This window comes from Saccopteryx bilineata, chromosome 3, assembly GCF_036850765.1.
Source record: "Saccopteryx bilineata isolate mSacBil1 chromosome 3, mSacBil1_pri_phased_curated, whole genome shotgun sequence".
Taxonomy (NCBI): Eukaryota; Metazoa; Chordata; class Mammalia; order Chiroptera; family Emballonuridae; genus Saccopteryx; species Saccopteryx bilineata.
In genome coordinates, this window is record NC_089492.1 from 52,171,567 (window position 1) to 52,195,856 (window position 24,290).

At 37.9% G+C, this 24,290-nt stretch overlaps 1 protein-coding gene across 2 annotated transcripts in view; it reads right to left on the reverse strand.

Annotated features, from left to right (window-relative positions):
• Positions 1 to 291: 291 nt before the first annotated feature.
• ATP6V1H (ATPase H+ transporting V1 subunit H) overlaps positions 292 to 24,290 on the reverse strand; it is a 144,238-nt gene continuing 120,239 nt past the window's right edge. For both annotated transcript variants that reach the window (XM_066266124.1, XM_066266123.1), the window contains 2 exons: positions 21,884 to 21,997; positions 292 to 623 (listed from right to left, as the gene is read on the reverse strand). In XM_066266124.1, coding sequence (XP_066122221.1) covers positions 563 to 623; positions 21,884 to 21,997 — 175 coding nt within the window. In that variant the 3' untranslated portion in view covers positions 292 to 562. The remainder of the gene's footprint in view (positions 624 to 21,883; positions 21,998 to 24,290) is intronic.

Here is a 24,290-nt window from a genome sequence, read left to right on the forward strand (position 1 = left end):
GATGGATGGATGGATGGATGGATGGATGGATGGGTGGATGGGTATGGATGGATGGGTGGATGGGTATGGATGGATGGGTGGGTGGGTGGATGGATGGATGGATGGATGGATGGATGGACGGATGGATGGGTGGATGGGTGGATGGATGGATGGATGGATGGATAGGCATAGACACATACAACTTCAAACATTTATTTGCCATTCACTACTTTGCAACAATTCTCCCAATTTAGTTGAGACAACAGGTGATTTCTGTTAAAGTCCAAGGGAATAAATAAAGAGAAAACCGTATTTGGAGTGAGAATCCTTTAATAACTATATTCATTTCCAGAGAACAATAAATACAGAAATCCAAGCAATAAATGTAACAGTAATATTTTCCTTACACACATAAAGTATCTACTTTTAAACAAGTTAACAGGCAAATACTTTCACCAGAAATCAGCAGTGGGAACAGCTACACAACAGAAGAAAATTACAAATAAAATAAATTATTTCGCTACAGAGATTCACACTCCAGGTGTTGCATTACAGGTGAAACGGGAAGGCTGGAGAGCACAGCTCAGCTTCGGGCAGCAGCAGTCTGCGGTTGCTCAGATTGGAGCTGTTTACCAAGATATTCCCTAAAAAAATTAAATAACAAGATAAATTAGAATTTAAACAAGAATCTCTTTCAAAATCAAAGCATAATATATACTGTCATATAATATCAAAAATTAATATACTAGCCCTAGAAAACAAATATTTTCCAAATTTCAAAAGTACCTATTTTGTATAAATTTCAAACACTCTATTGAAGTCATTACACACACAAGTAGTTCCACATATGATTACAAGGCAACGTAATTACTTCTCAGGTGAAGTTTACTTTACTATTTAGGGGGAAAGACTTGTTTACTGCTATTGCCAGTTATGCAATCTAAGAAGTTTGAAAATCAACTTAAGGCCCTGACCAGCTGGCTCAGTGGATAAAGGATCGGCCCAGCGTGTGATGTCCCAGGTTCTATCCCTGGTCAGGGCCTACATGAGAAGCAACCATTTGCTTCTCTTCCCCTCCTGCTCCTCCTTCTCTCCCTCTTCCCCTCTCGCAGCCAGTGGCTCAATTGGTTTAAGCATCAGCCCTAGATGGGGGTTGCCAGGTGGATCCCAGTCAGGGTGCATGCAGTAGTCTATCTCCCCTCTTCTCACTTAAAAAAAAATCTACTTATGTATGATTCCACTTAACCACTTAATAAAAAACACTCTCCTGATGTTAGAGAATACAAGTAATGAAATAAAATCTGGGGATGAGCACAAGAGCACATGAAAACAAACTACCAGTATTAACGGTGAGAATCACAATACTTGGTAAGAGCTGATTGTTACGGAGCACTGACACTGCTCTGGCACAGCCAGAAACCTTCACAGAGAAGGCTGTACCGAATCAACGGAACAACCACAGAGCACAGACATACTATTCTCATTTTATAGATAGGGCATGATAGTCTCCTTCAGCAAATGAACTGAAAATGCACTACAATATGTGTGTATTTCACTCTAAATTACATAGAGATATTGCTGTTGAGGCCAGAAAACAATCTCTATCCTATTTTCTGTGAATGACTTGCCCAAACTTTTGTTTTTATAACTACCTAGTAAAAACAAGAATGTCCAAAAGTTTCCCCCTATAATAAGAAAAAAGCCTGAATTTTAGCATCGAGACCTGGGTTTATATTTCAGCTCCACCACATCACTGGTTCCAGAAGTTGTGGGATGAAGACAGTCCATATAGTTAACATGAGGGCTAATGGAGACACTGAGTGAGAAGCCACCTGGCCCAGGGACGAGCAGGAGGCACATGGGGTTCATGTCATCCCCTTCTCTTCTCAACTGGTCTTTCAACCTGGAGGTCAGAGGACAACAACCTTTGGGTGCCAGCAACATCTACCAGTAAATGTGATCCTGCCTTTCTTCACAGAGGTACACAATAAGGGTAAAGAGATGATCTAAGTTGTTTAACGGCCCTTTGATATCACAGCTTTAGCCCAAAGTTATCAAAGATTTGAAGCAAGACTGGAAGAGGAAACAGTTCTGTGAATTAGAGAAGGTGTTAGGAACCTCCTGAAGGTGTACAAAGGTGACTATGACTTAAAATACTGTGAGACTAACTGAAACTTCATATGAAACAGAAATGGTTTATGGCCTTTTTAAAATCCTCACAGGAAAGTTCTTTTCACTGACATTACTTTGGGTGTCGTGTTAAAACATATGATATATTCTTACATTAACTAAGAACCACTCTGACATAGTTTGATAATGGGAATCTTATTTTCAACCAAGAGTAAGCAAATAGTTTTAATTTATGCAAAGGCCAAAAGGAAACTATCCTATAATAAATATTACTAGACAAGAAAAAGTCAGAAGTTTACAGTCACTATCAATGCCGCTACTCTGGAGAAGTCTGAAGATAGGGAATATCTGTGACTACATAGGTTTGTTTGGTTGTGTTTTGTTGGGGGGAGGGGAGTGGAATACAGTATTTATTACAAAAGTTCCAGACCTTATACAATTTTACTATGTATACCTAAGGAATTAAACTGAAATTAGATATGTTTCATTTCAAGAGGCCCTTCAAATATTCTAGTTTTGAATGCTGGACTACTTAGTGTAAAGGACAGCAGAACATGCCACCCTCACTTATGCCACTTGGCATATGGATAATTTTAAGGTGTAGGCAACTGAAAAACAGCAAATGCAGGCACAGGCCTTCTCTGAATTCCTTACCTGCCTAAAGACAGATCCACAAAGGACTTAACTGTCGTAAGCCCCCCACAAGAGACTACAAGTTCACACCACACCCAGTGAAACTTTGTCACAAACTACCTCCCATCTATTCTTCTAAGGGCCCACCCATCTTTCCTAAAAATCATTTATTTTGCCCTCCTCCCCCTTTCCCTAAATTAAGATGTATTTTAAGGCTAAATTCTACATCAGCCTCTTTGAGTTACTAGTTTTATTCCTGAGTATATCCCATGTATACAAAAGGTACACGTTAATAAACTGTTTTACTCTTGTTAAGCTGTCATTTTTTTAAAGGTGTCTCAGTTTAGGACTCAGAAAGGCAGAGGAAAAATTTTTTCTCCCATATAAGAGTGATCTTAGAAAACATTTAAAAAGTGTACTTGACACCATGCCACTCTTCAGTTATAATCAGCCATGATTCTTTCAGTAAAGAACTCTGTTCTAAATGTAAGTTTCCAAGACAACTGGTGAGAGAACATGGCTAAACCTTCCAGAGTTCCACGCTGTGACTGCTATGTGACCAGCAAGGGTCTCTGGGATTTGGTCACACACAGAGGGTCGCATCTGCTCGATCCCTTACAGAGACATGCAAGGGTGGCTCATCTTCCATACCAGATTTAACTAGTCTCTCAGGAACAACAGTGAACACCTGGAGGTGGGAAAGATGAATGATTTCTTCACAAAAGAGTCATAGGGGCAAAGTAAAAGGATACTAAAACAGCAAAGGTCAGCTGTTCTGGCAGAGACTTGAAAAATATGCCCCACCACAGCTTCTTCCACACCTGTCTTCTGCTCCTTTGTTCTGCTGGTCAAATGTATTTATTATGGATAATATGCTCTAATACTCTCATTTTTTTCCCTATACACAAGGAGGCTCTAAGGCACTCACTTCTTCATGATCTTAGTGGCTGGCATATAGAAACCAGCGCCTCCTTTCCTCTGTCTGCTAACTAGGAGATTATGCAATTTACGATTAAGGCAAATGACGAGACACATAAGATGTAAAATGTTTAACTGAAAACCTGCATATCAAGAGTCCCAGATGGAACTTTGTGAGCCTAACTTGAGGTATGGTAGGTCATAAAATGCCAAAAGTCTAACAGGAGAAGAACCCAGATGGGACTCATGGATATAAGAATCCAATCTCCTCCCCAGGTTTTCTTGAAAATAGTACATTTGCTATAGCACAGGGCTTGGGGCCTTTTTGGCTGAGAGAGTCATGAACGCCACATATTTTAAAATGTAATTCCATGAGAGCCATACAATGACTGTGTACGTTACGCATTATCCAATAAAAATTTGGTGTTGTCCTGGAGAACAGCTGTGATTGGCTCCAGCCACCTGCAAACATGAACATGAGCAGTAGGAAATGAATGGATTGTAATACATGAGAATGTTTTATATTTTTAACATTATTTTTTGTTATTAAAGATTTGTCTGCGAGCCAGACGCAGCCATCAAAAGAGCCACATCTGGCTTGTAAGCCATAGGTCCCCAACCCCTGCTATAGCATGCAAGGTTGTTAAAATATCAGAGTACTAAACCGAAGCTCAAATGAAAAAGATACTGTATTACAGCCAGAGGACCTAGACCAGTGTCAACTGCGGGTCCATGGAGCAGTGCCTGTCTGTGAAAGAGCTAACCTACCTGATGTTAATCTTCATACATCAGGGTGGTTAACTCTTTTCTAGCCTGGCACGAAATTTCTGGTGGACTGTCAATGGACCATGAACCAACGGTTGAAAAACACTGTTCTAAAGTATGCTGGCAGAGCTTTCACAGAAGTTAAGGTATACATTTAACTGGCACCTCTTTTTTTCTGTCACTGTGGTAGAGAGTCTGTAAGAGCTGAAAATTGGACATCCTTATCAGGGAGACTCATTCCCATGGTAGTACAGTTTTTAAAAATTACTATCTCTGGAGAGCCATGAGTTAGCATCCCATCTCCTTCATGAAAAGCAAAGTAAGGCCCTGGATAATTGGCTGAGCAGTAGAGTGTCGGCCTGGCATGTGGAAGTCCCAGGTTCGATTACCAGTTAGAGCACACAGAAGAGGCAACTATCTGCTCCTCCTTCCCTCCCCCCACCATCTCTCTCTTCCCCTCCTGTAGCCATGGCTCGAGTGGTTCCAGTGAAGTTGGCCCCAGGCACTGAGGATGGCTCCATGGCCTTGGCCTCAGACCTAAAATTGCTTGGTTGCTGAGCAATGGAGCTGCGGCCCAGGAGGGCAGAACATTGCCTGGTAGGGGCTTGCCAGGTGGATCCCAGGTGGGGTGCATGTGGGAGTCTGTCTCTCTGCCTCCCCATCTCTTACTTAATAAAAAATAAATAAAAAATAAATAAAAAAGTAAGGCATTGTTCTATTATGTCTTAAGGCTGAAAATACACAGAGAATAATTATCCTAAAATCCTTAGTATATATTACATTCATTTGGAAAATCTGTCTTTAACAACTGCAGGATGCCACTTCATTTTCCAACACTATCTAAATTCAAAGATTAACAAATTAGCAGTATCCCTTCTCAAGAGGTGATCCATGGAATTAAAAAAAAAAAAAAAAGCTAGTGATTCTAAAAATAGAGTCTATTTATGTGAGTTTTGGTCCTAAGGGGGAGAAATGTGCATTTTAAAAGCAAAATCCATCCATCTATTGAAAAGTCTATATAAGCAATTCAGGCAAAATTCACAATAACAAAGTTATTTCTTCTATAGGAATTCCAGTAATCAAATCTTCTTAAACTAGCTATAAAATCTAAATATCAAATTGTCAAATCCAGAGTTTATCTCTTACTATGTTCAAGAACAGTCCCTTAACTGTCACTACCAGCTTTATAATTAGATCAGCAATGTCTCACACATTTTATCCTTTCTTAACATATGGTTATGATATGCCAAAGTGTTGAGCCATTCAAAGTGTCAGGGTTAGCAGCAAAAGCTCCTTTTCTTTTATTTATATTTCATATTTTAAGACAATTTTTTAGAGCAATTTTCAGTTCACAAAAAAAATGAGGATAGAGATTTCTTATACATATCCAGCTCCCACACATGTATAGCCTTCCCTATTATCAACATGCCCCACTACAGTGACACACTTGTTATCAAGGATGAACCTGCACTGATACATTATAATCAATCAAAGTTCACATTAGGGTTCACTCTTGGTGTTCTCCAGTCCACGGACATGGACAAATGTATAACGACATATATCCATCATTACAATATTACTCAGAGTATTTTCTTTTGGGGGGAGGACAGAAACAGAGAGAGGGACAGATAGGGACAGACAGACAGGAAGGGAGAGAGATGAGAAGCATCAATCCTTCATTGTAGCTCGTTGTTCATTGATTGCTTTCTCATATGTGCCTTGACCCAGGGGCTACAGCAGACCGAGTGATCCCTTGCTCAAGCCAGTGACCCCCACGCTCAAGTCGGCAACCTAGGGGTTTCGAACCTGGGTCCTCTGTGTCCAAATTAATATTCCACTGTCTGAATGTACCAGTTTATCTATTCACCTACTCAAGGATATCTTGGTAGCTTCCAGGTTTGGCAAATATGAATAAAGCTGTTCTAATAGACAAACCTATACATTTTCTTTTACATATAATAACCTGTTTATAATTTATAATTTCTCTAACATGATTTTAAAACAAAATAATTTATACTCACAATTTTCTTCAAATCAGGAGCTCAATTTTCTGTTGTAAAGTTTCAACTTAATTTATTTCAGGAAACTAAATGGTTCCTATTTGTCATAATATAAAATGTCTATTCTTATAGCTCCAATTATTTTATAGTATATCCTTAATATTTTAAATCCAAGATACCTAAAATTTTTTTACTTCTACAGAGATAATAAATCAACAAGGTTAAAGTAAATCATGGCTACCAAATCCTGAGTAGATACTATTCTATCATGCTACCAAGAACTTCAATATTATTTAAAGAGCAGAGAGGCCCAAACAACTAACATGTTCTGCTATCATCCAACAAATATCTTCTGCATACTAGAAATCCTAAGGTATTAAAAAGAGAGAGAAAGAGGTATGAGAAACATTATTTCAAAGAGACTACAAATGATAAAAAGGTGTGGTTTTTTTAATGCATGATGGTAAGTGAGAAGATAGATAATTCCAAATACAGGTACTTGGGGAAGGAGAAGCAGGTCTTTCATTGCCAGGTTACAAATCACTACTTGTAATATTTAATTGGATATTTTAGGTTTTTGTCACAGTGACAATAAACTACTCAGAGACCAGATGACATGCTCCGAGGGGCCAACTGGAGGCAAAAGCTCCAGTCAGCAAACCAAAGGATTGAAGCCCTGTCCAGCCTTACTCAGATATTTATTAGCCAGCATAAATAACTAAAGGAAGCAGACAGCAGAAGTTTTCAGGGGGTGAAGTAAAATACAATGAACATGCTGACTTCTAATCTCTGTTCTGAGAGTCTTAACATTTCTTATTACTGAATCTTATCCTGCTGTTTTGCTGTTTCCAACAGGCACTATTTCCAGTACGGGTCTGAGAGGACCCTGGACTCTCGTCTGCTTAGGGTGCAACCTCACTGTCTCTAATTATCATCCTAACTTTGCATATTTGCATAGCATATTCCTACAGGCTTTTAAATGATTTAAGTTATATAAATCATTTCTTTACTTCACCATTAAATGGACACAACAAGAAAAGTAAGTAACCAAGAGAGAAATCACCCACATGATTTTAAAAGCCAAGATACCAAAATAAAATGAGCAAATATTAATTTAGTCTGTAAAATTTAAAGATTATGATGACAGTTATATTTACTTTATGAAAATACTTATAACTCATATTCTGTCTACTTCTAAAAAAGACATGGAAAGATGTTTAACTTAAGTCTTAGGAAACAGGCAAAGTTTTTCTTAGAAGTCATTTTCTTAACACCTATGAAGTCACTTTCACTTTCACTGGCAACAGAATCATTTTAAAACTAAAGTCAATTCAGGAATTGGAGGTGGAAAGGCATTTCTTTTTATCAACAATAAGCTATGAGCAGTAGGCAGTGATTAAATGAAGCAAAATGAAGGGAAAGCTGGGTAATCAACCTACTGGGGCCGATCCATTAGTTCCCACATGCAGGAAAGGAACATCTGATTGCTGGGCAAGAGCCATACAGAGCCAGCTTTTCTGCACAAAAGTCAGGGTGTGGTAGGAATAAAGGAGGAGAAGAGATTTTCAAAAATTAAATAATTCAGCCAACTGCAGATGTGGTAGCTAAAATCAGAAATGGCAAGGACTTGGGGTGAAAAAAGAAAAAAAAATAACAGGGACAGTAAGCAATAGATACTGACAATGAAAACTGAGAAAAAAAATATGGGCTAGCTTCCCAGCAATGCCATCCGAACAACCTGACAAATATTTTGTAAAGGACTCTTGCTGTATATAGGGAGGAAGTACAAACAACTGTACACCCATTAGGCTCCCAAGTACGCCTTACTGGACAGTACGATAGAGTAATACCAAATTTGCTATTTGGGGTTACACAGATCCACATTCACATCTAATTGCCATAAATTGGAGAACCTGGACAATTACTTAACCACCCTTATGCACTGAACTCATATCTGTAAAAATGAAAATCTGGCAGAGATGTGTAAAGATTGGAAAAGATAATATAACGCCCCTTGCTAGTGCCTCAATAATGTGAATTTACATGGTCTTAAATAGAACTGTTCCACTCTGCCTCCATCTGCTATCTATGGCACATCCAACAATTGATAAAGAGCGCAAAATACTCCATACATTTTTAAGAAATTGTATTGCTTCCTAACCAAAACCTATCCCCTCAAATTATAAGTTTAGAACAGAAGAAGTTAGATCTTTAGCTATGAGAAAACATTTATTCAGCATAAATTAGAGATTTACCCTCCCCAATTTACCAGTTCATTTCAATGAATATTTATTTGCTAAATGAGGCCAGACAACAGAGTTTTTAGCTCATCAGAAGAGGTATTTGGCCAGGAAGTTGATCTACAGATTTCATAGTAGATAGTTCCTACCTAGTTACTGTTCACTAACTCAGTATCTCTCTCTCATTCTGCCTCTGGGGCCTTCCCTCCATCAATTACACAGCTCTTTACCTTGAAATTTCTCCCACTCTAACTCCCTGATGGCACCATTTAAACATCTATTTTAAAACAAAAGATGATAACAAAAAATTCAACCTCTACCTCAGGCCCCCCAGTGAGCACTGTACTTTTTCCTCCCTGTACTAATGAAGCTTCTGGGAGATGACCACAATGACTTTCTTTACTTCATCATCCTCAGCCTGCTGCAATCTCTTTTGTGGTCACCAGGGGCCCTAGGCCAGGTCACCAATGGCATTCTGGTTGCCACATCCCAAGGGACACTTTCAGTCCTCCTCTTCCTTGTCCTCTCAGTTCTGTTTTACACTGCTCACCACTTACTGAATTCTTCTTGAAATAAATCCCCTTTCTTTCTGCTTCCCTAAGAGCACATGTTCCTGGTTTTCTCCTTAAATTTTCCAGCCACCAATCCTCACCCTCCTTATATAAAATCTACTCTTCTGTCAGCCCCTTTTTTTTCCTCATTTTTATTTTTTGTTACTGATGAGATAGAACTTCTTTGTTTCTTAACCCTTTGTATTTCTTATTTTGTGAATTGTTTATGTTTTTCTAAGTTTTTTTATTACAGTTTGCATTCAATATTGTTTTGTATTAGTTTCTGGTGTTTTGTCTCATTCTCTAGTAACACTGGCCCTTAACCTTTTTTTTTGGCTCAAAGACCTATTTGAGAATTTTATGAAAAGCATGGACTCTTCCCACAGAAGATATTCATACAATTCTGCATACAATTTCAGAGAATTAATCAAAACACCTCCTAGGTAAGGAAGTCCTGTTCTACAAATGCTTTTTCAGAGAAATTTCATCTATTTTCATGACTTCAGTCCTCTACTGATTTAGATCACTCTAGCTTACATCTTGCTTCTGAATTCCAAACCTGTATTTCTGACTAACTTTTTGATTTCTCCTTAGATATAATTCAGACATCAAATTCAATGTGTCAAAAAAAAAATCACCTCTTCATTGCCATTCAAATTCTGTTCCTCCTTCATCAAGTAAAGAAGACAAGGGACCAAGGAACAGGCCCAGCAGGAATCAAAGGAACTTCCCATGCCCAGATTAGGAAGAGCATACCCAAACTGAGCGAGCCAAAAGTAGAAAGCTCGATGTAGGAAGAAACTGAAGTTCTGTCTGCTTGCTATGGAGCTACCATGGCAGGGTTTGGGGCAGGAAAGCCAGTTTACAGAAAAGAATTAAGTAGAAGAATTGTAAACATGAGAAACCACGCGGCCACATGAAAAGGGAGATGGAAAAAGCTGCCTTGCTTCCTGCTTTTGGTTCCTAGTTTCAGGGGAACTGTGTGACTTCGCCTAGTATTAGATTCTGTGGGCTACAATGACATTCTTACAATATATCTTCTTATATTTAAGCAAACTTGAGTGGGTTTTTGTTTCTTGCAAACACACCATTCCTGGTGCAGATAAAGAACAAAAAATGCCCTAGCTAGTTGGCTCAGCGGTAGAGCATTGGCCAGGCATGTGTAAGTCCCAGGTTCAATTCTGGGCAGGGCACATAGGAGAAGCACCCATCTGCTTCTCCACCCTTCCCCCTCTCCTTTCTCTCTGTCTCTATTTTCCCCTCCTGCAGCCAAGGCTGCATTGGAGCAAAGTTGGCCTGGGCACTGAGGATGGCTCCATGGCCTTTACTTCAGGTGCTAGAATGGCTCTAGTCCATAGGAACAACGGCCCAAATGAGCAGAACATCACCCCCTAGTGGGCATGCCTGGTGGATCCCGTTCGGTGCATGTGGCAGTCTGTCTGCCTCCTCGCTTCTCACTTCAGAAAAGTACAAAAAAAAAAAAAAAAGAAAAATAAGAAAAAAACTGTTCAGACCTTAGTTTACTAAGGTCCTCTTTGACTAGTAGAAATAATCACATTCCTCTTTTGTTCTGGGAGAATCATCTAACAGCTAATTTGTTTTTATAATTTATACTTTACATTATTTCCAATGAAACTTCTATTTAAATGTGTAGTTTCTACTGACAATCTATAAAAATACTGCAAAGATTTTTTTAATTTAACACCTATGGGTAAATTTTTACCATCCCTTTAACTTTATCAAACATACAAGTTACTACTATATTGGAAAACATTCTTACTTAAAATAACATACTTTTTGAGAGAAAAACAGCAAAACTGTTGTAGGTTGTCCAAGATAATAAACTGGATATATTTTATTTTAAACATGCATACTGTGCAAAATATATCTTAGAAAAGGAAGGTGTATGTACATACACATTCATATACACACAATTTTCTTATGTAGGCAGAATAAAATTAAGCAAATGGAAAAGCAGAGTCTCAAAATTACACTATTTTACTAACATCACTACATACTATCCATGAACAAATAATTTATTACCTTACCAAATAAGACATCTCATTCATTTATATGTCTAATAACTGAAGAAAATAAGTGTCTGCAGTCATCTTAATACCTTATGACTAACTTTCTTAAAATTGCCTTAATGTTGGAGAACACTCGGCTCCTGGTGTACCAAATAAAACCTCTAGTGCTAACCTCTGATGAAAAGCATGGTTAGGAGATATTTTTCTAACAACTTTATAACATCTATCATACAAACACTGTAGAAGAAACCAAAGATATGTTATGTCCAGAAAATCAGAACTGAGATAGGATGCTGATACTGAGTCATAATTCTCTCAAGAGCACTACCTGAAGTGAAACTTACCATATAAGAACTTTAGTGCAAGGACAGAAGTAATAGAAAGAGGATAAAATTCTTGTGGCTCAGAAGAGCTAAGCTCTGGAACACAAAGTGCCTGGCCATTCTCTCCTCCTCCTCCAATCTCCCAACACAAACCAGATAAGATTTTTACTTATTCTTTACCAAATATTATAGTATTTCTTAAGATTCAGTTTCTTATGCACTGATAAATGCACAATGCTGATCCAAAAGGCACTATACCAATAAAAAATAAAGTCCCAAAAGGTATTTTCAATCTTCATAGTACTTAGTTGACTCAGGCAAGAAAGAAATACCAATAGATACTTTAAAAAAAAATTAGTGAAAGTTTTTTGGGAAACACAACAAGTATTTATAGTCTCAAAATACTTTCCCACAGATTACTTATTAGTTACAAAGAGGGGGAAAAGTTCATTACATAGGAAAATCCTAATAGATACCACTGTAAGTAGCTGATAAAAGTTATCACCACCAATAATAGGGTGGTAACTGACTCAACAGCTTATTGATGGAAACACCTAGAACACATCACTTCTGTGGTGTTCCTACCAAAAATGTATCACCTGAATCCAATTAGGAAAAAAATATCAGACGCAAAATTGAGACATATTCCATCCACAAAGCAACCAGCTGGTAGTGTTTAAAAATGTCAATGTTAAGAAAAACAAAGAAAGATCAAAGAGATACTTTATTTAAAGGAGACTAAAGATACATGATAAATGCAATGTATGATCCTGGACTAGACAAAAACTATTTGCTTTAACAAATAACTTTAAATATGAGCAATTGCTTTATAGCATTGCAGCACTGTATCACAGTGTAAGAACACTCTTCTGTTCTTAGAAGATATGTACTAAAGTCTTTAGAGTTGAAAGGACTGCAAGGTCTGTCAATTGGTCTCAACAGTTCAGAAAGAGAAAGAGAGAGAGGTTAAGAGAAAGAAAACAAATGTCAACAACTGGTGAATCTAGGTGAAAGGTATGCTATTCATTGCACTGTTCTTGCACTTCTTCAGTAGTTGAAATTCTTTCCAATTAAAAATTTTTTTTGTCACCCTGGCTGGTTGGCTCAGTGGTAGAGCATCAGCCCAGTGTGTGGAAGTCCTGGGTTCGATTCCAGGTCAGGGCACACAGGAGAGGCAACCACCTCAGGCACTAAAATAGCTCGGTTGCTGAGCAATGGATTGTGGTGCATGCAGGAGCCTGTCTCTCTGCCTCCCTGCCTCTCACTTAATAAATTAAAATTAAATGTTTTTATTTTTAAATTCCTTCTAAGAAAACTTTCTTCTTTTTATACCTCCCTTTTTGATTTCGAGCAGGAAGATAAGAGCCACAGCCAAAGATAGGGGAGCAGGAAAGCTGAAAGATCCTGGTCCTTTTATGAACAAAGCTGCTGTATTAGCTCTAACTGCCAATGCATACAGTTTATATTACATGAGAAACCCCTTCCTTTTTTAAAAAATCCTAAAAAATTGGTATTCACATTACTGTGATTATGTCAAATCTTTCTGAAATACTAAGACAGTGTACATGAATTGCAAAGGTGGCCCTTTGGTATTAGTTCAGCCACTTCCAGATTCCCAATTATAATTCTGGTGACATTGCCGTACTTTCCACATACAGCAGGCTCACAGATGGTCAGTGCCTAGAAGTCCTTCCTATTCTCCAAGCTCATCTTCACTAACTCCTTCTTGATCCTTTAGACTTGGCCTGAGCGTCACCTCCTTAGGAAATCTTCCCTTTTGAAGACCCAGGGTAGATGAGGCACAATTCCCAAGCTCCAGTGACACCTATTCATACTTCTGTCATAGCCCTCATGACACCACACTGAGCCTGTGTGCTATGCCTGTATTTTCTATTTCACATCTCTATTTTAGCACATATGAAATATTTGTCCATGCCTAAATTAGAGACAAGGGGTGCTCATTACAAAGATAAAAGTAAACAATCCTCAACTGGAAAAGTACTAGATGTTAACACATACTAAAATGTTTCTTATAAGATACTTCTGGGCTGTTTAAGGAAGCTAGGAAAAATTATCATCCAAGAGACTATCTCCATTTCAAGTATCTACAAATACCTAACCTTCAAGGAAAATGAGGCAAGATGCTTCTGAAGGTACGAGAATACTGGGAAATATTCTAGAGCTCTGACAATGCGTAGGTGTAAGAACTATGATCTTGCCTGACCAGGCGGTGGCGCAGTGGATAGAGCATCAGACTGGGATGCCAAGGACCTAGGTTCAAGACCCTGAGGTCTCCAACTTGAGCACAGGCTCATCTAGTTAGAGCAAAAGCTCACTGGCTTGGGCCCAAAGTCACTGGCTCGAGCAAGGAGTTAGTCTGCTGAAGGCCCACAGTCAAGGCATATGTAGGAAAGCTATCAATGAACAGCTAAGGTGTTGCAACACACAACGAAAATCTAATGATTGATGCTTCTCATCTCTCCGTTCCTGTCTGTCTGTCCCTGTCTATCCCTCTCTCTGACTCTCTGTCTCTGAAAAAAAAAAAATAGAACTATGATCTTTTAAGAAAACTTGGCCCTCCTATTAACACTTCAGTACATTTTTATGAAATTCATTTTTTAAAAAATAAGGGCTGGAAATTAACTTCATTTAATTGATATAAGGTGTTTAAAATTATGATAGGTATTTACTGCACCACTGTATAAGTCTATTAAAAGGTAAATTTAATTAAAATTCAATTAAAGGATATTTATATCAAAAAGTATCTTTCTTAAGATGGCAGGCTAACCGCCCTCAAGTTTTCAGTGGTGACAAAAATTTGTCAATTTATTTTTGCTACCCATGAGATCTTTTCCCTCATTAAGATGTAACATCTGGGTGACATACATAAAAAGAAACTAAAAATAATTTTTAAAAACTCTTAGAGAAATAAATATAAAGTTTGCTTAACTTTTACTTAATTTTTTAAGAGATTTTATTTCTTCATTTTAGAGAGAAGAGAGAGAAACAGAGATGGGGGTGGGTAGGAGCAGGAAGCATCAACTCCCACATGTGCCTTGACTAGTAGGCAAGCCCAGGGTTTTGAACCTGCGACCTCAGCATTCCAGGTCAACGCTTTATCCACTGTGCCACCACGGGTCAGGCAATTTTTATTTAATTTTTATTATACTCAATTTTATTATGATTAATTTGATTATTTAAAACATACACACACACACACAGTCCATTAAATGACAAATGTAACTTCCCTGACTACTAAAAGGAAAAGGAAAGAAAGCATTTATTTATTTTTTTTAACAAATTTTTATTTATTTATTTGAGGGAGGTGGAAGAGAGAGAGAGAGAACATCAATTTCCTGTTCTACTCATTCATCAGTTGATTCTTGTATGTGCCTGACAGGGGATCAAACCCACACCAACTGAGCTACCTAGCCAGGAGAAGAGAAAGCATTTAAAAGCAAAGCAAGTAAGTTTATTTTTTTTCTCCCTCTCTTTACTAGATAAGACTTTTCTTTTTTTATGTTAACCAGTCCTTCAAAACTTAATTCTGGTATCGGTGCATTTAAAAAGCTGGTCTTAAAACCATAACATGAACTTGATCCATAAATACATACACCTTAGTCATATGCACCTATATATGAAACCTGAATTTGAGTTTTTATTTAATTATATAGTACATAGATTCTATTATCCATTAATGGTTTTATATTCTTTACTGTAGAAATGCTCATTATACACCTCCTCCAAATATTTATTTAGGCTCGCACTCTACAATAATCTAAGATTTATGTTATGCTGGCATTTCCAAATTAATTTTTATTAAGTGATACACAGAATCCAAAATATTATGACATTAGTACAGCCTCAAAATATCTCTAGCCAAGTAGAAGCAACTTTAGACTAGGATTTGCTCAAATAATAGTAAAATAACAGGTATAAAGAATTCCTTTTTACTTGGAATTTATTTTAGTATATTTTTAAAAATGAAGTTATATTTGTTTTTGTTTTTTTATAACTGTTTAATAACTTTTTATTTTCTTTTTATTAAATACCCATGTCCACACTTAAGCACATTTTCAAAAGTTCTGCTACTAAAAAGTCTTAAGAATAATGACACTCAAAGAAAACACAATTTTTAAAAATAATTCTGGAAAATGTTAAACTGGAAATGTTTATTAAAAATCATATGGCACCCTGGCCAGTTTGCTCAGTGCTAGAGCATCGGCCCAGCGTGCAGATGTCCCGGGTTCCATTCCTGGTCAGAGCACACAGGAGAAGCACACATCTGCTTTTCTACTCTTCTCCTTCTCACTTTTCTCTCTCTCTTTCTTTCTTTTTCCCTTCTTCCCTCCTTCCCTCCTACAGCTATGGCTCAATTGGAGTGAGTTGGCCCTGGACACTGAGGATGGCTCCATGGCCTCCACCTCAAGTGCTAAGAGGAACTAGGTACAACCACCATCTGGGAGGGCAGAGCATCGTTCCCTAGTGGACTTGCTCAGTGGATCCCAGTCAGGGCACATGCAGGAGTTTGTCTCTGCCTCCTCTATTCTCACTGAATAAAAAAAAAATCATATGGAGTGTTTTAATGATATGATTATTATTAGCACTAGAAGGTTAAAACTTACATTTGGGTTTTTATCTTCAATTCAGTTCATAAGTAATTATTTTAATCACTGTGTTTATAGCTATGTACTAACAGTGTAACTAAAATATCCTAAACAGATCTAAACGTCAGAGAACAAAGCACTATTACCCATACCCTTAGTCTGGTGTGTGCTTCTCTGTTATATTACTTACCTACACATAAAATATCTAGAGAGGGTAATACTCTTAGAACTTATTATTCTGCTAGAAATAATGGTAAAAAAGAATCCATAAACAAATAAAAAATTCTACATGAGATCCTCTTCCTACAAATGTCAGTGTTTCCTTTCTGAAGTCTTGACATGTCCATATGCACATATTACTGCTTCTGAATTATAAGCTGATTACATTTTAAATCATTCTGTAGAAGAAAAATAATGATATTTTATAATGTTGAAGTATAAACTAAAGGTATATATAAAAGTTCTCTAAAGTAAATTGTCATTTATATATTCTGCCATATTTATGAATTTAAAAATACAGCATGCTCAAAAGAACAAGGGACCTGCCAGAAATGCACAGTGGGCATGGGAAGATCAGAGAGCTGCATGTCAGTTAGGAGGCCTACAAGCAAGAATGACCTGCTCTAGGCTCCTGAACTGAGGCGGCACCAGTGTGTGCCAACTGCCCCCTAGCAACTCTGTTCTGCCCTCCCATTATTCCCTCACTAAATCAGTTAGGGTTATTTGTAATCCATTATTCCATGCAAATACAGATGTCAAGTAGAAGGGAAGAAACACTGGCTACTCTATGAAGACTTGTAATTCATTAAAGTAATTTTAAAATTAATCACAAACTCATATTAAGTTATTTTCACATGAATACTATATAGCCTATACTCCATGTTACGTAAACCAGAGATTTATATAATTCTCTCTACATTGTCAAAAAACATGATATTTAACTCCTTAAAATAGAATAAAAATCAAATCCAAAGATAGCCCAATTTTATGATTTTAAAAGCATCCAACTTACGCTTAACATGCAATTCTAAACTTAAAATAAAAAAATATTCCCTAAAGTAAAAAATGTTTCCTTTATATCCAAAATTGCATTTCATTTTAATAAACAGACACTTTAGAAATAATTCAATAGCTAATGTCTAAAAAATCATTAATAGTAAAAAAGTAAAAGAATATCAAGAATGTGTTAAATATCTATACAGCACTGCTTAGGAGAAAAACAATGACTACAGATAATGAGCAAAACTGCCATGCAAAGTTCCTGTGGCTACTGCAATTCAGACAGACTTTTTATACATAACTAAACTTTAATTATTTCCAACTAAAACACATCACCAATAAAAATTCTTTTTAATTAAATCAAAACAAAAATGCTGCTAAGCCGAAATAAAGTCAACTGTGTTTTATTTGGTGTGAAACATCTTAGAACACCAGTACCATATTTTAAGTAATAAAAGCCTCTATTTTAGGCCTGACCTGTGGTGGCACAGTGGATAAAGCGTTGACCTGGAAATGCTGAGGTTGCCGGTTCGAAACCCTGGGCTTGCCTGGTCAAGGCACATATGGGAGTTGATGCTTCCAGCTCCTCCCCCCTTCTCTCTCTCTGTTTCTCTCTCTCCCTCTCTCTCTCTCTCTCTCCTCTCTAAAAATGAATAAATAAATTTTTTTTTAAAAAGCCTCTATTTTAGATAAGTACAAAGATGTCTTTACCAGCATGATTTAATAAAGACAACTTGGTTACCTGCATAGAGATTTTGATTCAAAATCCTTTTACATTTGGGGATAATGTTACAGAAGATTTACTTTCCAAAAAGCATTCTATTTGGTTTCATATTGACCGAAGGTAAAGGTAAAATAAATTGCTATTGCTTGAGGAATTTTAATTTTCTGGCACAGAATCTACAAATTATATATGTCAAAACAAAATCTAGAGGTCACATATGAATTCTAATCTTTCTCTATACAAAATTTCCTTTAAAAAAAGCATAGCAAAATACTGATGCTTAGCTTATCCATTAAAAAGCATTTATTATAATTAAAACATTAAAGTTAAAATAGCTTGGTACATAATTAGCAGGGGACGATATTCTTTCATCAGGTAGTCCACAATGAAGAGTGAATAAACTAGTTCTTGGCTATAAAAATATTTACTTTTCCTTTTACACATACATCAAAAAATATACTGTGAGGCTAAATCAAGTTCCTAAATTCAAGGGAAAAAAATAAATTTTAAATGTTTCATCTTCAATTTATGATCATGTTAAAAAAAACAAAAATTCTCAATCAAAAAATTTTCTCTGGCTCTGGCCGGCTGGCTCAGTGGATAGAGTTTTGGCCCAGCATATAGATGTCCCGCATTCATTTCCCAGTCAGGGTACAAAGAGAAGTGACCATCTGTTTCGCTCCCCCTCCCTCTCCCTCGCTTCTCCCTCTTCCCCTCCCACAGACTGTGGCTTGATTGGTTCGAGCATCAGCCTCGAGTGCTAAGGATGGGTCAGTTGGTCCCAGTAAGTCAGCCTCAGGTGCTAAAAGTAGCTCGGTTGATTCAAAGCATCATCCTCAGATGGGAAGAGGGAGGTAAAGGGGAGTACAGGGAGGGGTGGTTTGCGAGGTGGATCCCAAACAGGGCAGGGCACATGCGGAAGTCTGTCTTACTATCAACCCTTCTCTCACATAAAAAACTTTTTTTCTCAGCCCTGGCCAGTTGGCTCAGTGGTAGAGCGTCAGCCTGGCGTGCAGAAGTCTTGGGTTTGATTCCCAGCCAGGGCACACAGGAGAAGCGCCCATCTGCTTCTCCACCCCTCCCCCTCTCCTTCCTCTCTGTCTCTCTCTTCCCCTCCCACAGCCGAGGCTCCATTGGAGCAAGGATGGCCCGGGCGCTGGGGATGGCTCCTTGGCCTCTGCCCCAGGCACTAGAGTGGCTCTGGTCGCAACAGAGCGACATCCCGGAGGGGCAGAGCATAGCCCCCTGGTGGGCAGAGCGTCGCCCCCTGGTGGGCATGCCAGGTGGATCCCAGTCGGGCGCATGCCGGAGTCTGACTGTCTCTCCCCGTTTCTAGCTTCAGAAAAATACAAAAAAAAAAAAAAAAATTTTTTTCTCTCCTAGCAGAGGGAAAAAGGTCAACATCCTATTTCATATCTATTCTTTCTCCCCCATTTCTCCCTCTTCCCCTCCCACAATCAGTGGCTTGATTGGTTCCAAGTGTCAGCCCTGAGTGCTGAAGATGGCTCAGTTGGTCCCAGCAAGTCAGCCTCAGGTGCTAAAAATAGCTCGGTTGATTCAGAGCAGCAGTCCCAGACGGTGGTGCAGGTGTAGGGGGGCTTGCCAGGTGGATCCCAAACAGGATACATGTGGGAGTCTGTCTCACTATCTACCCTTCCTCACATAAACTCTTTTTCTCCACTAGCAAAGGGAAAAGGTTAACATTCTAATTTATACCTATCTTTTCTTTCACATCAGAAATAGAATTTTTTTAAAAAGCTGAACCCAACAATAAGTTCTTCAAAAGAAAATAACTATTAAAAATAAAATTTTTTTTTATTAACAAAATAAGACTTACACTTCAGCAACCCTAATTTCAACAAAAAAAGGAAAATAAAACTTTCACAGAAACGTTAGAAAAATATCTGTCATGCCTGACTGGTGGTGGCGCAGCAGATAGATTGTTGACCTGGGTTGCTGAGGTCTCAGGTTTGAAACCTTAAGATTGCCAGCTTGAGCACGGCTCATCCGACTTGAGTACAGGGTTGCCAGCTTGAGTGTGGGATCATAAATATGACCCCATGGTTGCTGGCTTGAACAAGGGGGTCACTGATTTGGCTGGAGCATTAAGGATATGAACAAAGCAAAAGTTTCCGCCCATCAAATGCTGCCAGTACTACCTCTGAAATCTATCCCAAGTTCATCCACTTCTTATCTTACTTTTCTAGCTGTAGTCCAAGTTACTAACCATCTCTACTCTAGATCAGTGATTTTCAATTGCTGGCCTGCCAGAAATTGTGTGCCAGTACGCCAGTCTAGAATCATTGGGTCTATAATCTTTACACAACATCAGGGTAGTTAACTCTTTCATGGACTGGCATGGTATTTCTGGTGGACCAGCACTGGTCCACCGACTAGTGGTTGAAAAACACTGCTTAGACCACAATGAGAACCTACTAAAACATTATTCTTGTTTTCACACTTACTTCTGTCAATCCATTCTCCATAGAGTGGCCTACGCACTCTTTTTTTAAAACATAATCAAACCTTGTCATTTCCTGTTTAAGAAAAATCCCTCAGTGGCTTTCAATTCATCTTATCAAAGAGTCAAATGATAGCCTATAAGCCCCTATATGACTGAATCTCTGCCAACCTCTCCTTGTTTCATGCTGGCCTCATTCCATCCTTCAAATTTGACGTTCTCTACCTTGGCACTACTGACATATTGGACAAGACAGTTTTTTGTTGTGGGAACTGTCTGTGCATTGGAGGATATTTAGCAGCATCCCTGGCCTCTACCCACTAGGTACCTATAGCACCATCATTCCCACTTATAGGTCTCCAGGCCGCTTTTAAAGAAGCCAAGCTCATTCCTGCTTCATGGTTTTTTACCCTCTCATTCCCTCTATCTGAAATCTATCTGAAATATTACCCCCAATACTTGAGGTGCATGACTGGTTCCTTATCATTAAGTCAGCCTCGCTATTTTGGACTACTTAGAGAGGCCGTCTCCAATCATGTTATGTAAAGTTACGCCCACTTCCATCATAGCTGCAGCCCAGCACTTAACATAACGGAGTACAAAATAAGTGCTCAAAAAGTAGTTGTTGCAAGAATACATAAATGTCAGTATTTATAGTAGTTAATATATCATGCCACAATAGCACCTGGATATTCTCCTATACTATATTTGCTGCATCTTTCAAATGTACACATTCTAATGAACCATTAATTCTTTCTGGTAGTATTGTCAGTTATAGGGAATATATATTTGTTCCTTGTACATTGACAAAAATAGTCTAATGCCAGAGCATGCTTCCATAGGGTGAGGAACAGAGAAGCATTTAACCATTAAGAAGATGCTATGCTGCTGAAAGTACTGAATATCCAACCTAAAGCTATAAATAGCATGACCAAGAGAATCCTGATTTGTCCCATCATGTACACAAATGGTTCACCTAAATAGCTAAGCAGTCAGTCTTTATCTTGTTTTAAGTGGGCACACAAAGGTCAATAATTTTGACTTAAAAAAAGAAAAGCATGACTTCAGTTATTTCAAAAGCAGAAAACCATAAGGAATAAAATGTGAATTAAACCTTCATAGATCAATCACTTTGTGTTTTCATGTGAACTGGTAAAATCCAGTGAGGTGAACCAAATGCTGAATAGTTAGACCTTAGAAAATTGTAAAGTCTAATCAGTGTAGTCCAACTAGATTTCATTAATTCCAAAAAAGATTGATTCATATATGCCATAAGGGTCCTTTTAGTTACTTTTGGAGTTGTGCTTCATATTAGTACTTTGAATACACATACATTTTTTCAAACTTTAATACAGTTTTATTTAAATTACCGTGTCATTGCTCTGAATTGCTAAAATATTTTTCTAGATATTTAAAAATTATTACTGATTTTAAAAACTATCATTCTTCAGAGCATTTACACACGAACTTTTGAACAAGATCTTGCAGATCAGTGTGTGAGTGGGAGAGAAGTCAGCACATACCAGTTGTGCACCATGAGTTTCTGCACAGCCAGAAGAGCGTTGTAGCGAACCTGCTGGTCCTCGTGGTGCATGTGGTTCATCACCAGTTGCTTCCCACCAAGCTGTTCAATAACCCTGTGGAACAGAAGCCACTTTGTGAAGATACTGCAATTACTTTCAAACTCATGCTATTAGCAGAAAGCTCAAATCTCAGAATGCCAAAGGATTTTAAAAGGAAAAGTTACAATATAGGTAAATAAACTAACATCTTTTTTTATATTGTTTTAGCCAAATCACATATTTAAAGTATTCAGTTATTTCATTTTTTGAATTTCCAATAATATATCTAATTGCTGTTCTCATTTCCTAGTCCAGGCAAGTATCATCTACCTGGATGGTTCATGTACTATTCTTGATTATAGATTTCTAAGTAGTTGAGTATTAATTTTTTATTAATAGTATTTCTGGCCTGCTTAAAATCAGTATACTGAACACCATTTAATATCCATAATAATATCAGATCAATATTAAGTCCACCAGTTGCCATGCTCTGAGACAGATATGGGCTCAGGTGCCAAGAGCAGAAAAGAGAGAGTTAAAAAGCACCCAAGAGAAGTCATGTTAATTTCCTGAAAAAGACTATTGATTTGTAAGATATCTGCTCTTTCTTCTAACAATGAAATAGCCACATGACCTTCTAGGCAGTGAAACAGGAGAAAATTCTTCAATTCCTCTCGTCAAGACCACCAAGATGATTGAAAACTGACACTGCTTTCCATTACTGTACCCCTTGGCACACTGAAAAATCCAGTTATCACAGGTGCAAAAGTAGAGTGAAAATGGTTATTTGCATCATGAATGTAAAGAGGTTCTTTGTTCCTTGCAAGGATGTAGCTGTGTATAAAGCCAAGGAGTCCCTTACTTCCAGCACAACAGTGTGTATTCTAGTCTGTACTGCTAAGTGGGAGATCGCTCCATCACCTCTTCCTTCCCCACTTGCCAGTTTCAGGGAAACTGAGGCAACAGTAGGTAAGCTCAGGGAAGTACCAGAGAGGGACAGGATCACAAGCCCTTCCTGCTGAGGGCATCAGAGATAGAAAGGAAAGAAATCCTACTTTTAAATAAGTAGTGAAAAGGGCTACTAAATGCCTTGGACTAAACTCTTTCTATAATTTAAAATGACTATAGGGCTCTTTCCTAGGGTGAGAAAAAAAGTAATGAGGCTGAGTAGGTTTTCATCTAAAGGCATGAAAAGATTATTATCACTGGATAAGTTTTAAAGGCATCTGAGAAACAAACATAAAGTCCTTAGTTCACCACAAACTGCTTATTCAACTCACCAATCTGGTGTTCATGTGTATGAGCTACTTTGAGGAAGCTGGCGGGGTGGCTTCTTATCTCTCCTCTTTAGCTTAACACTCCTGTCACCCCCTGCCCTTGCTAACTCTTCTCGGGTGGACTCTATAATTGGTGATCTTGTAAGCTGGAATCCAGATGCACAGATCCATCCCTCTTTACTCTTCCACCTCAGTGCAGTGTTATCTGGGTGGGACTAATGGGTGAGTCCAATCCTGAGTTCAGTGTTAGTAAGGTCATCTGTGCATTGTGCATATACCACATTTTTCGATATTGGCTTTATCAGTAAGAATTCTATTTTGGCCTCTATCTGTTATCTTCTTTGCCATGTTTCTCAAATAATTCAAAATTTAGGCAGGTAGGCCAGGAAGAAGGGAATTAATTTATTGGGCCCCTTCTGGCCACCTCCAACACATGGAAATACAGTTGATTCTCATTATCCACAGTGGTTATGTTCCATACAGTCACCAATTTAGTGAAGACTAAAATCCTAATCCAAGGTTAGGTTCCTATGAGCCTTTGATCACAACATTGTCATTAACTGATTAATACATAATCTTGTTTTATGTGTGTCTGTGTAAAGATACCTTATATAATATTATTAATTCAAATATCATTGAACTTACAGCCAACAACAGCACTATAACTCATGCCTGAAGGAAGCTTATCTAATACAGTACACAAGACAGCACTTCAGCCATAGGCTTGAGGATGGACAAACAGTGAAATTACCAGTAAAATGCACAAAACTGCAGAAAACATAGCACTAAACAGACCACATAATGAATATTGCTTAGAGTACAGACCCAAAATAACAAGGCAGAGACTCGCCTTGTTTGCCTTCAGCTAAGAATGTGTGCGTCACATGGCTCAAACTTTGTTCACAAATGATTGTGAAAGCATAAATATTGATCTGGGGGCTAGAACTGAAATTTTAACAAGTAGGCAAATTTACAAATCTAGGTTCCATAAATAACAAGGATTAACTGTACCTGAATAAAAGTACCATATTATGTGTAAAATATGACAAATTAAAAAACATAAAGAGATCACACGTCATTAATAATAATAA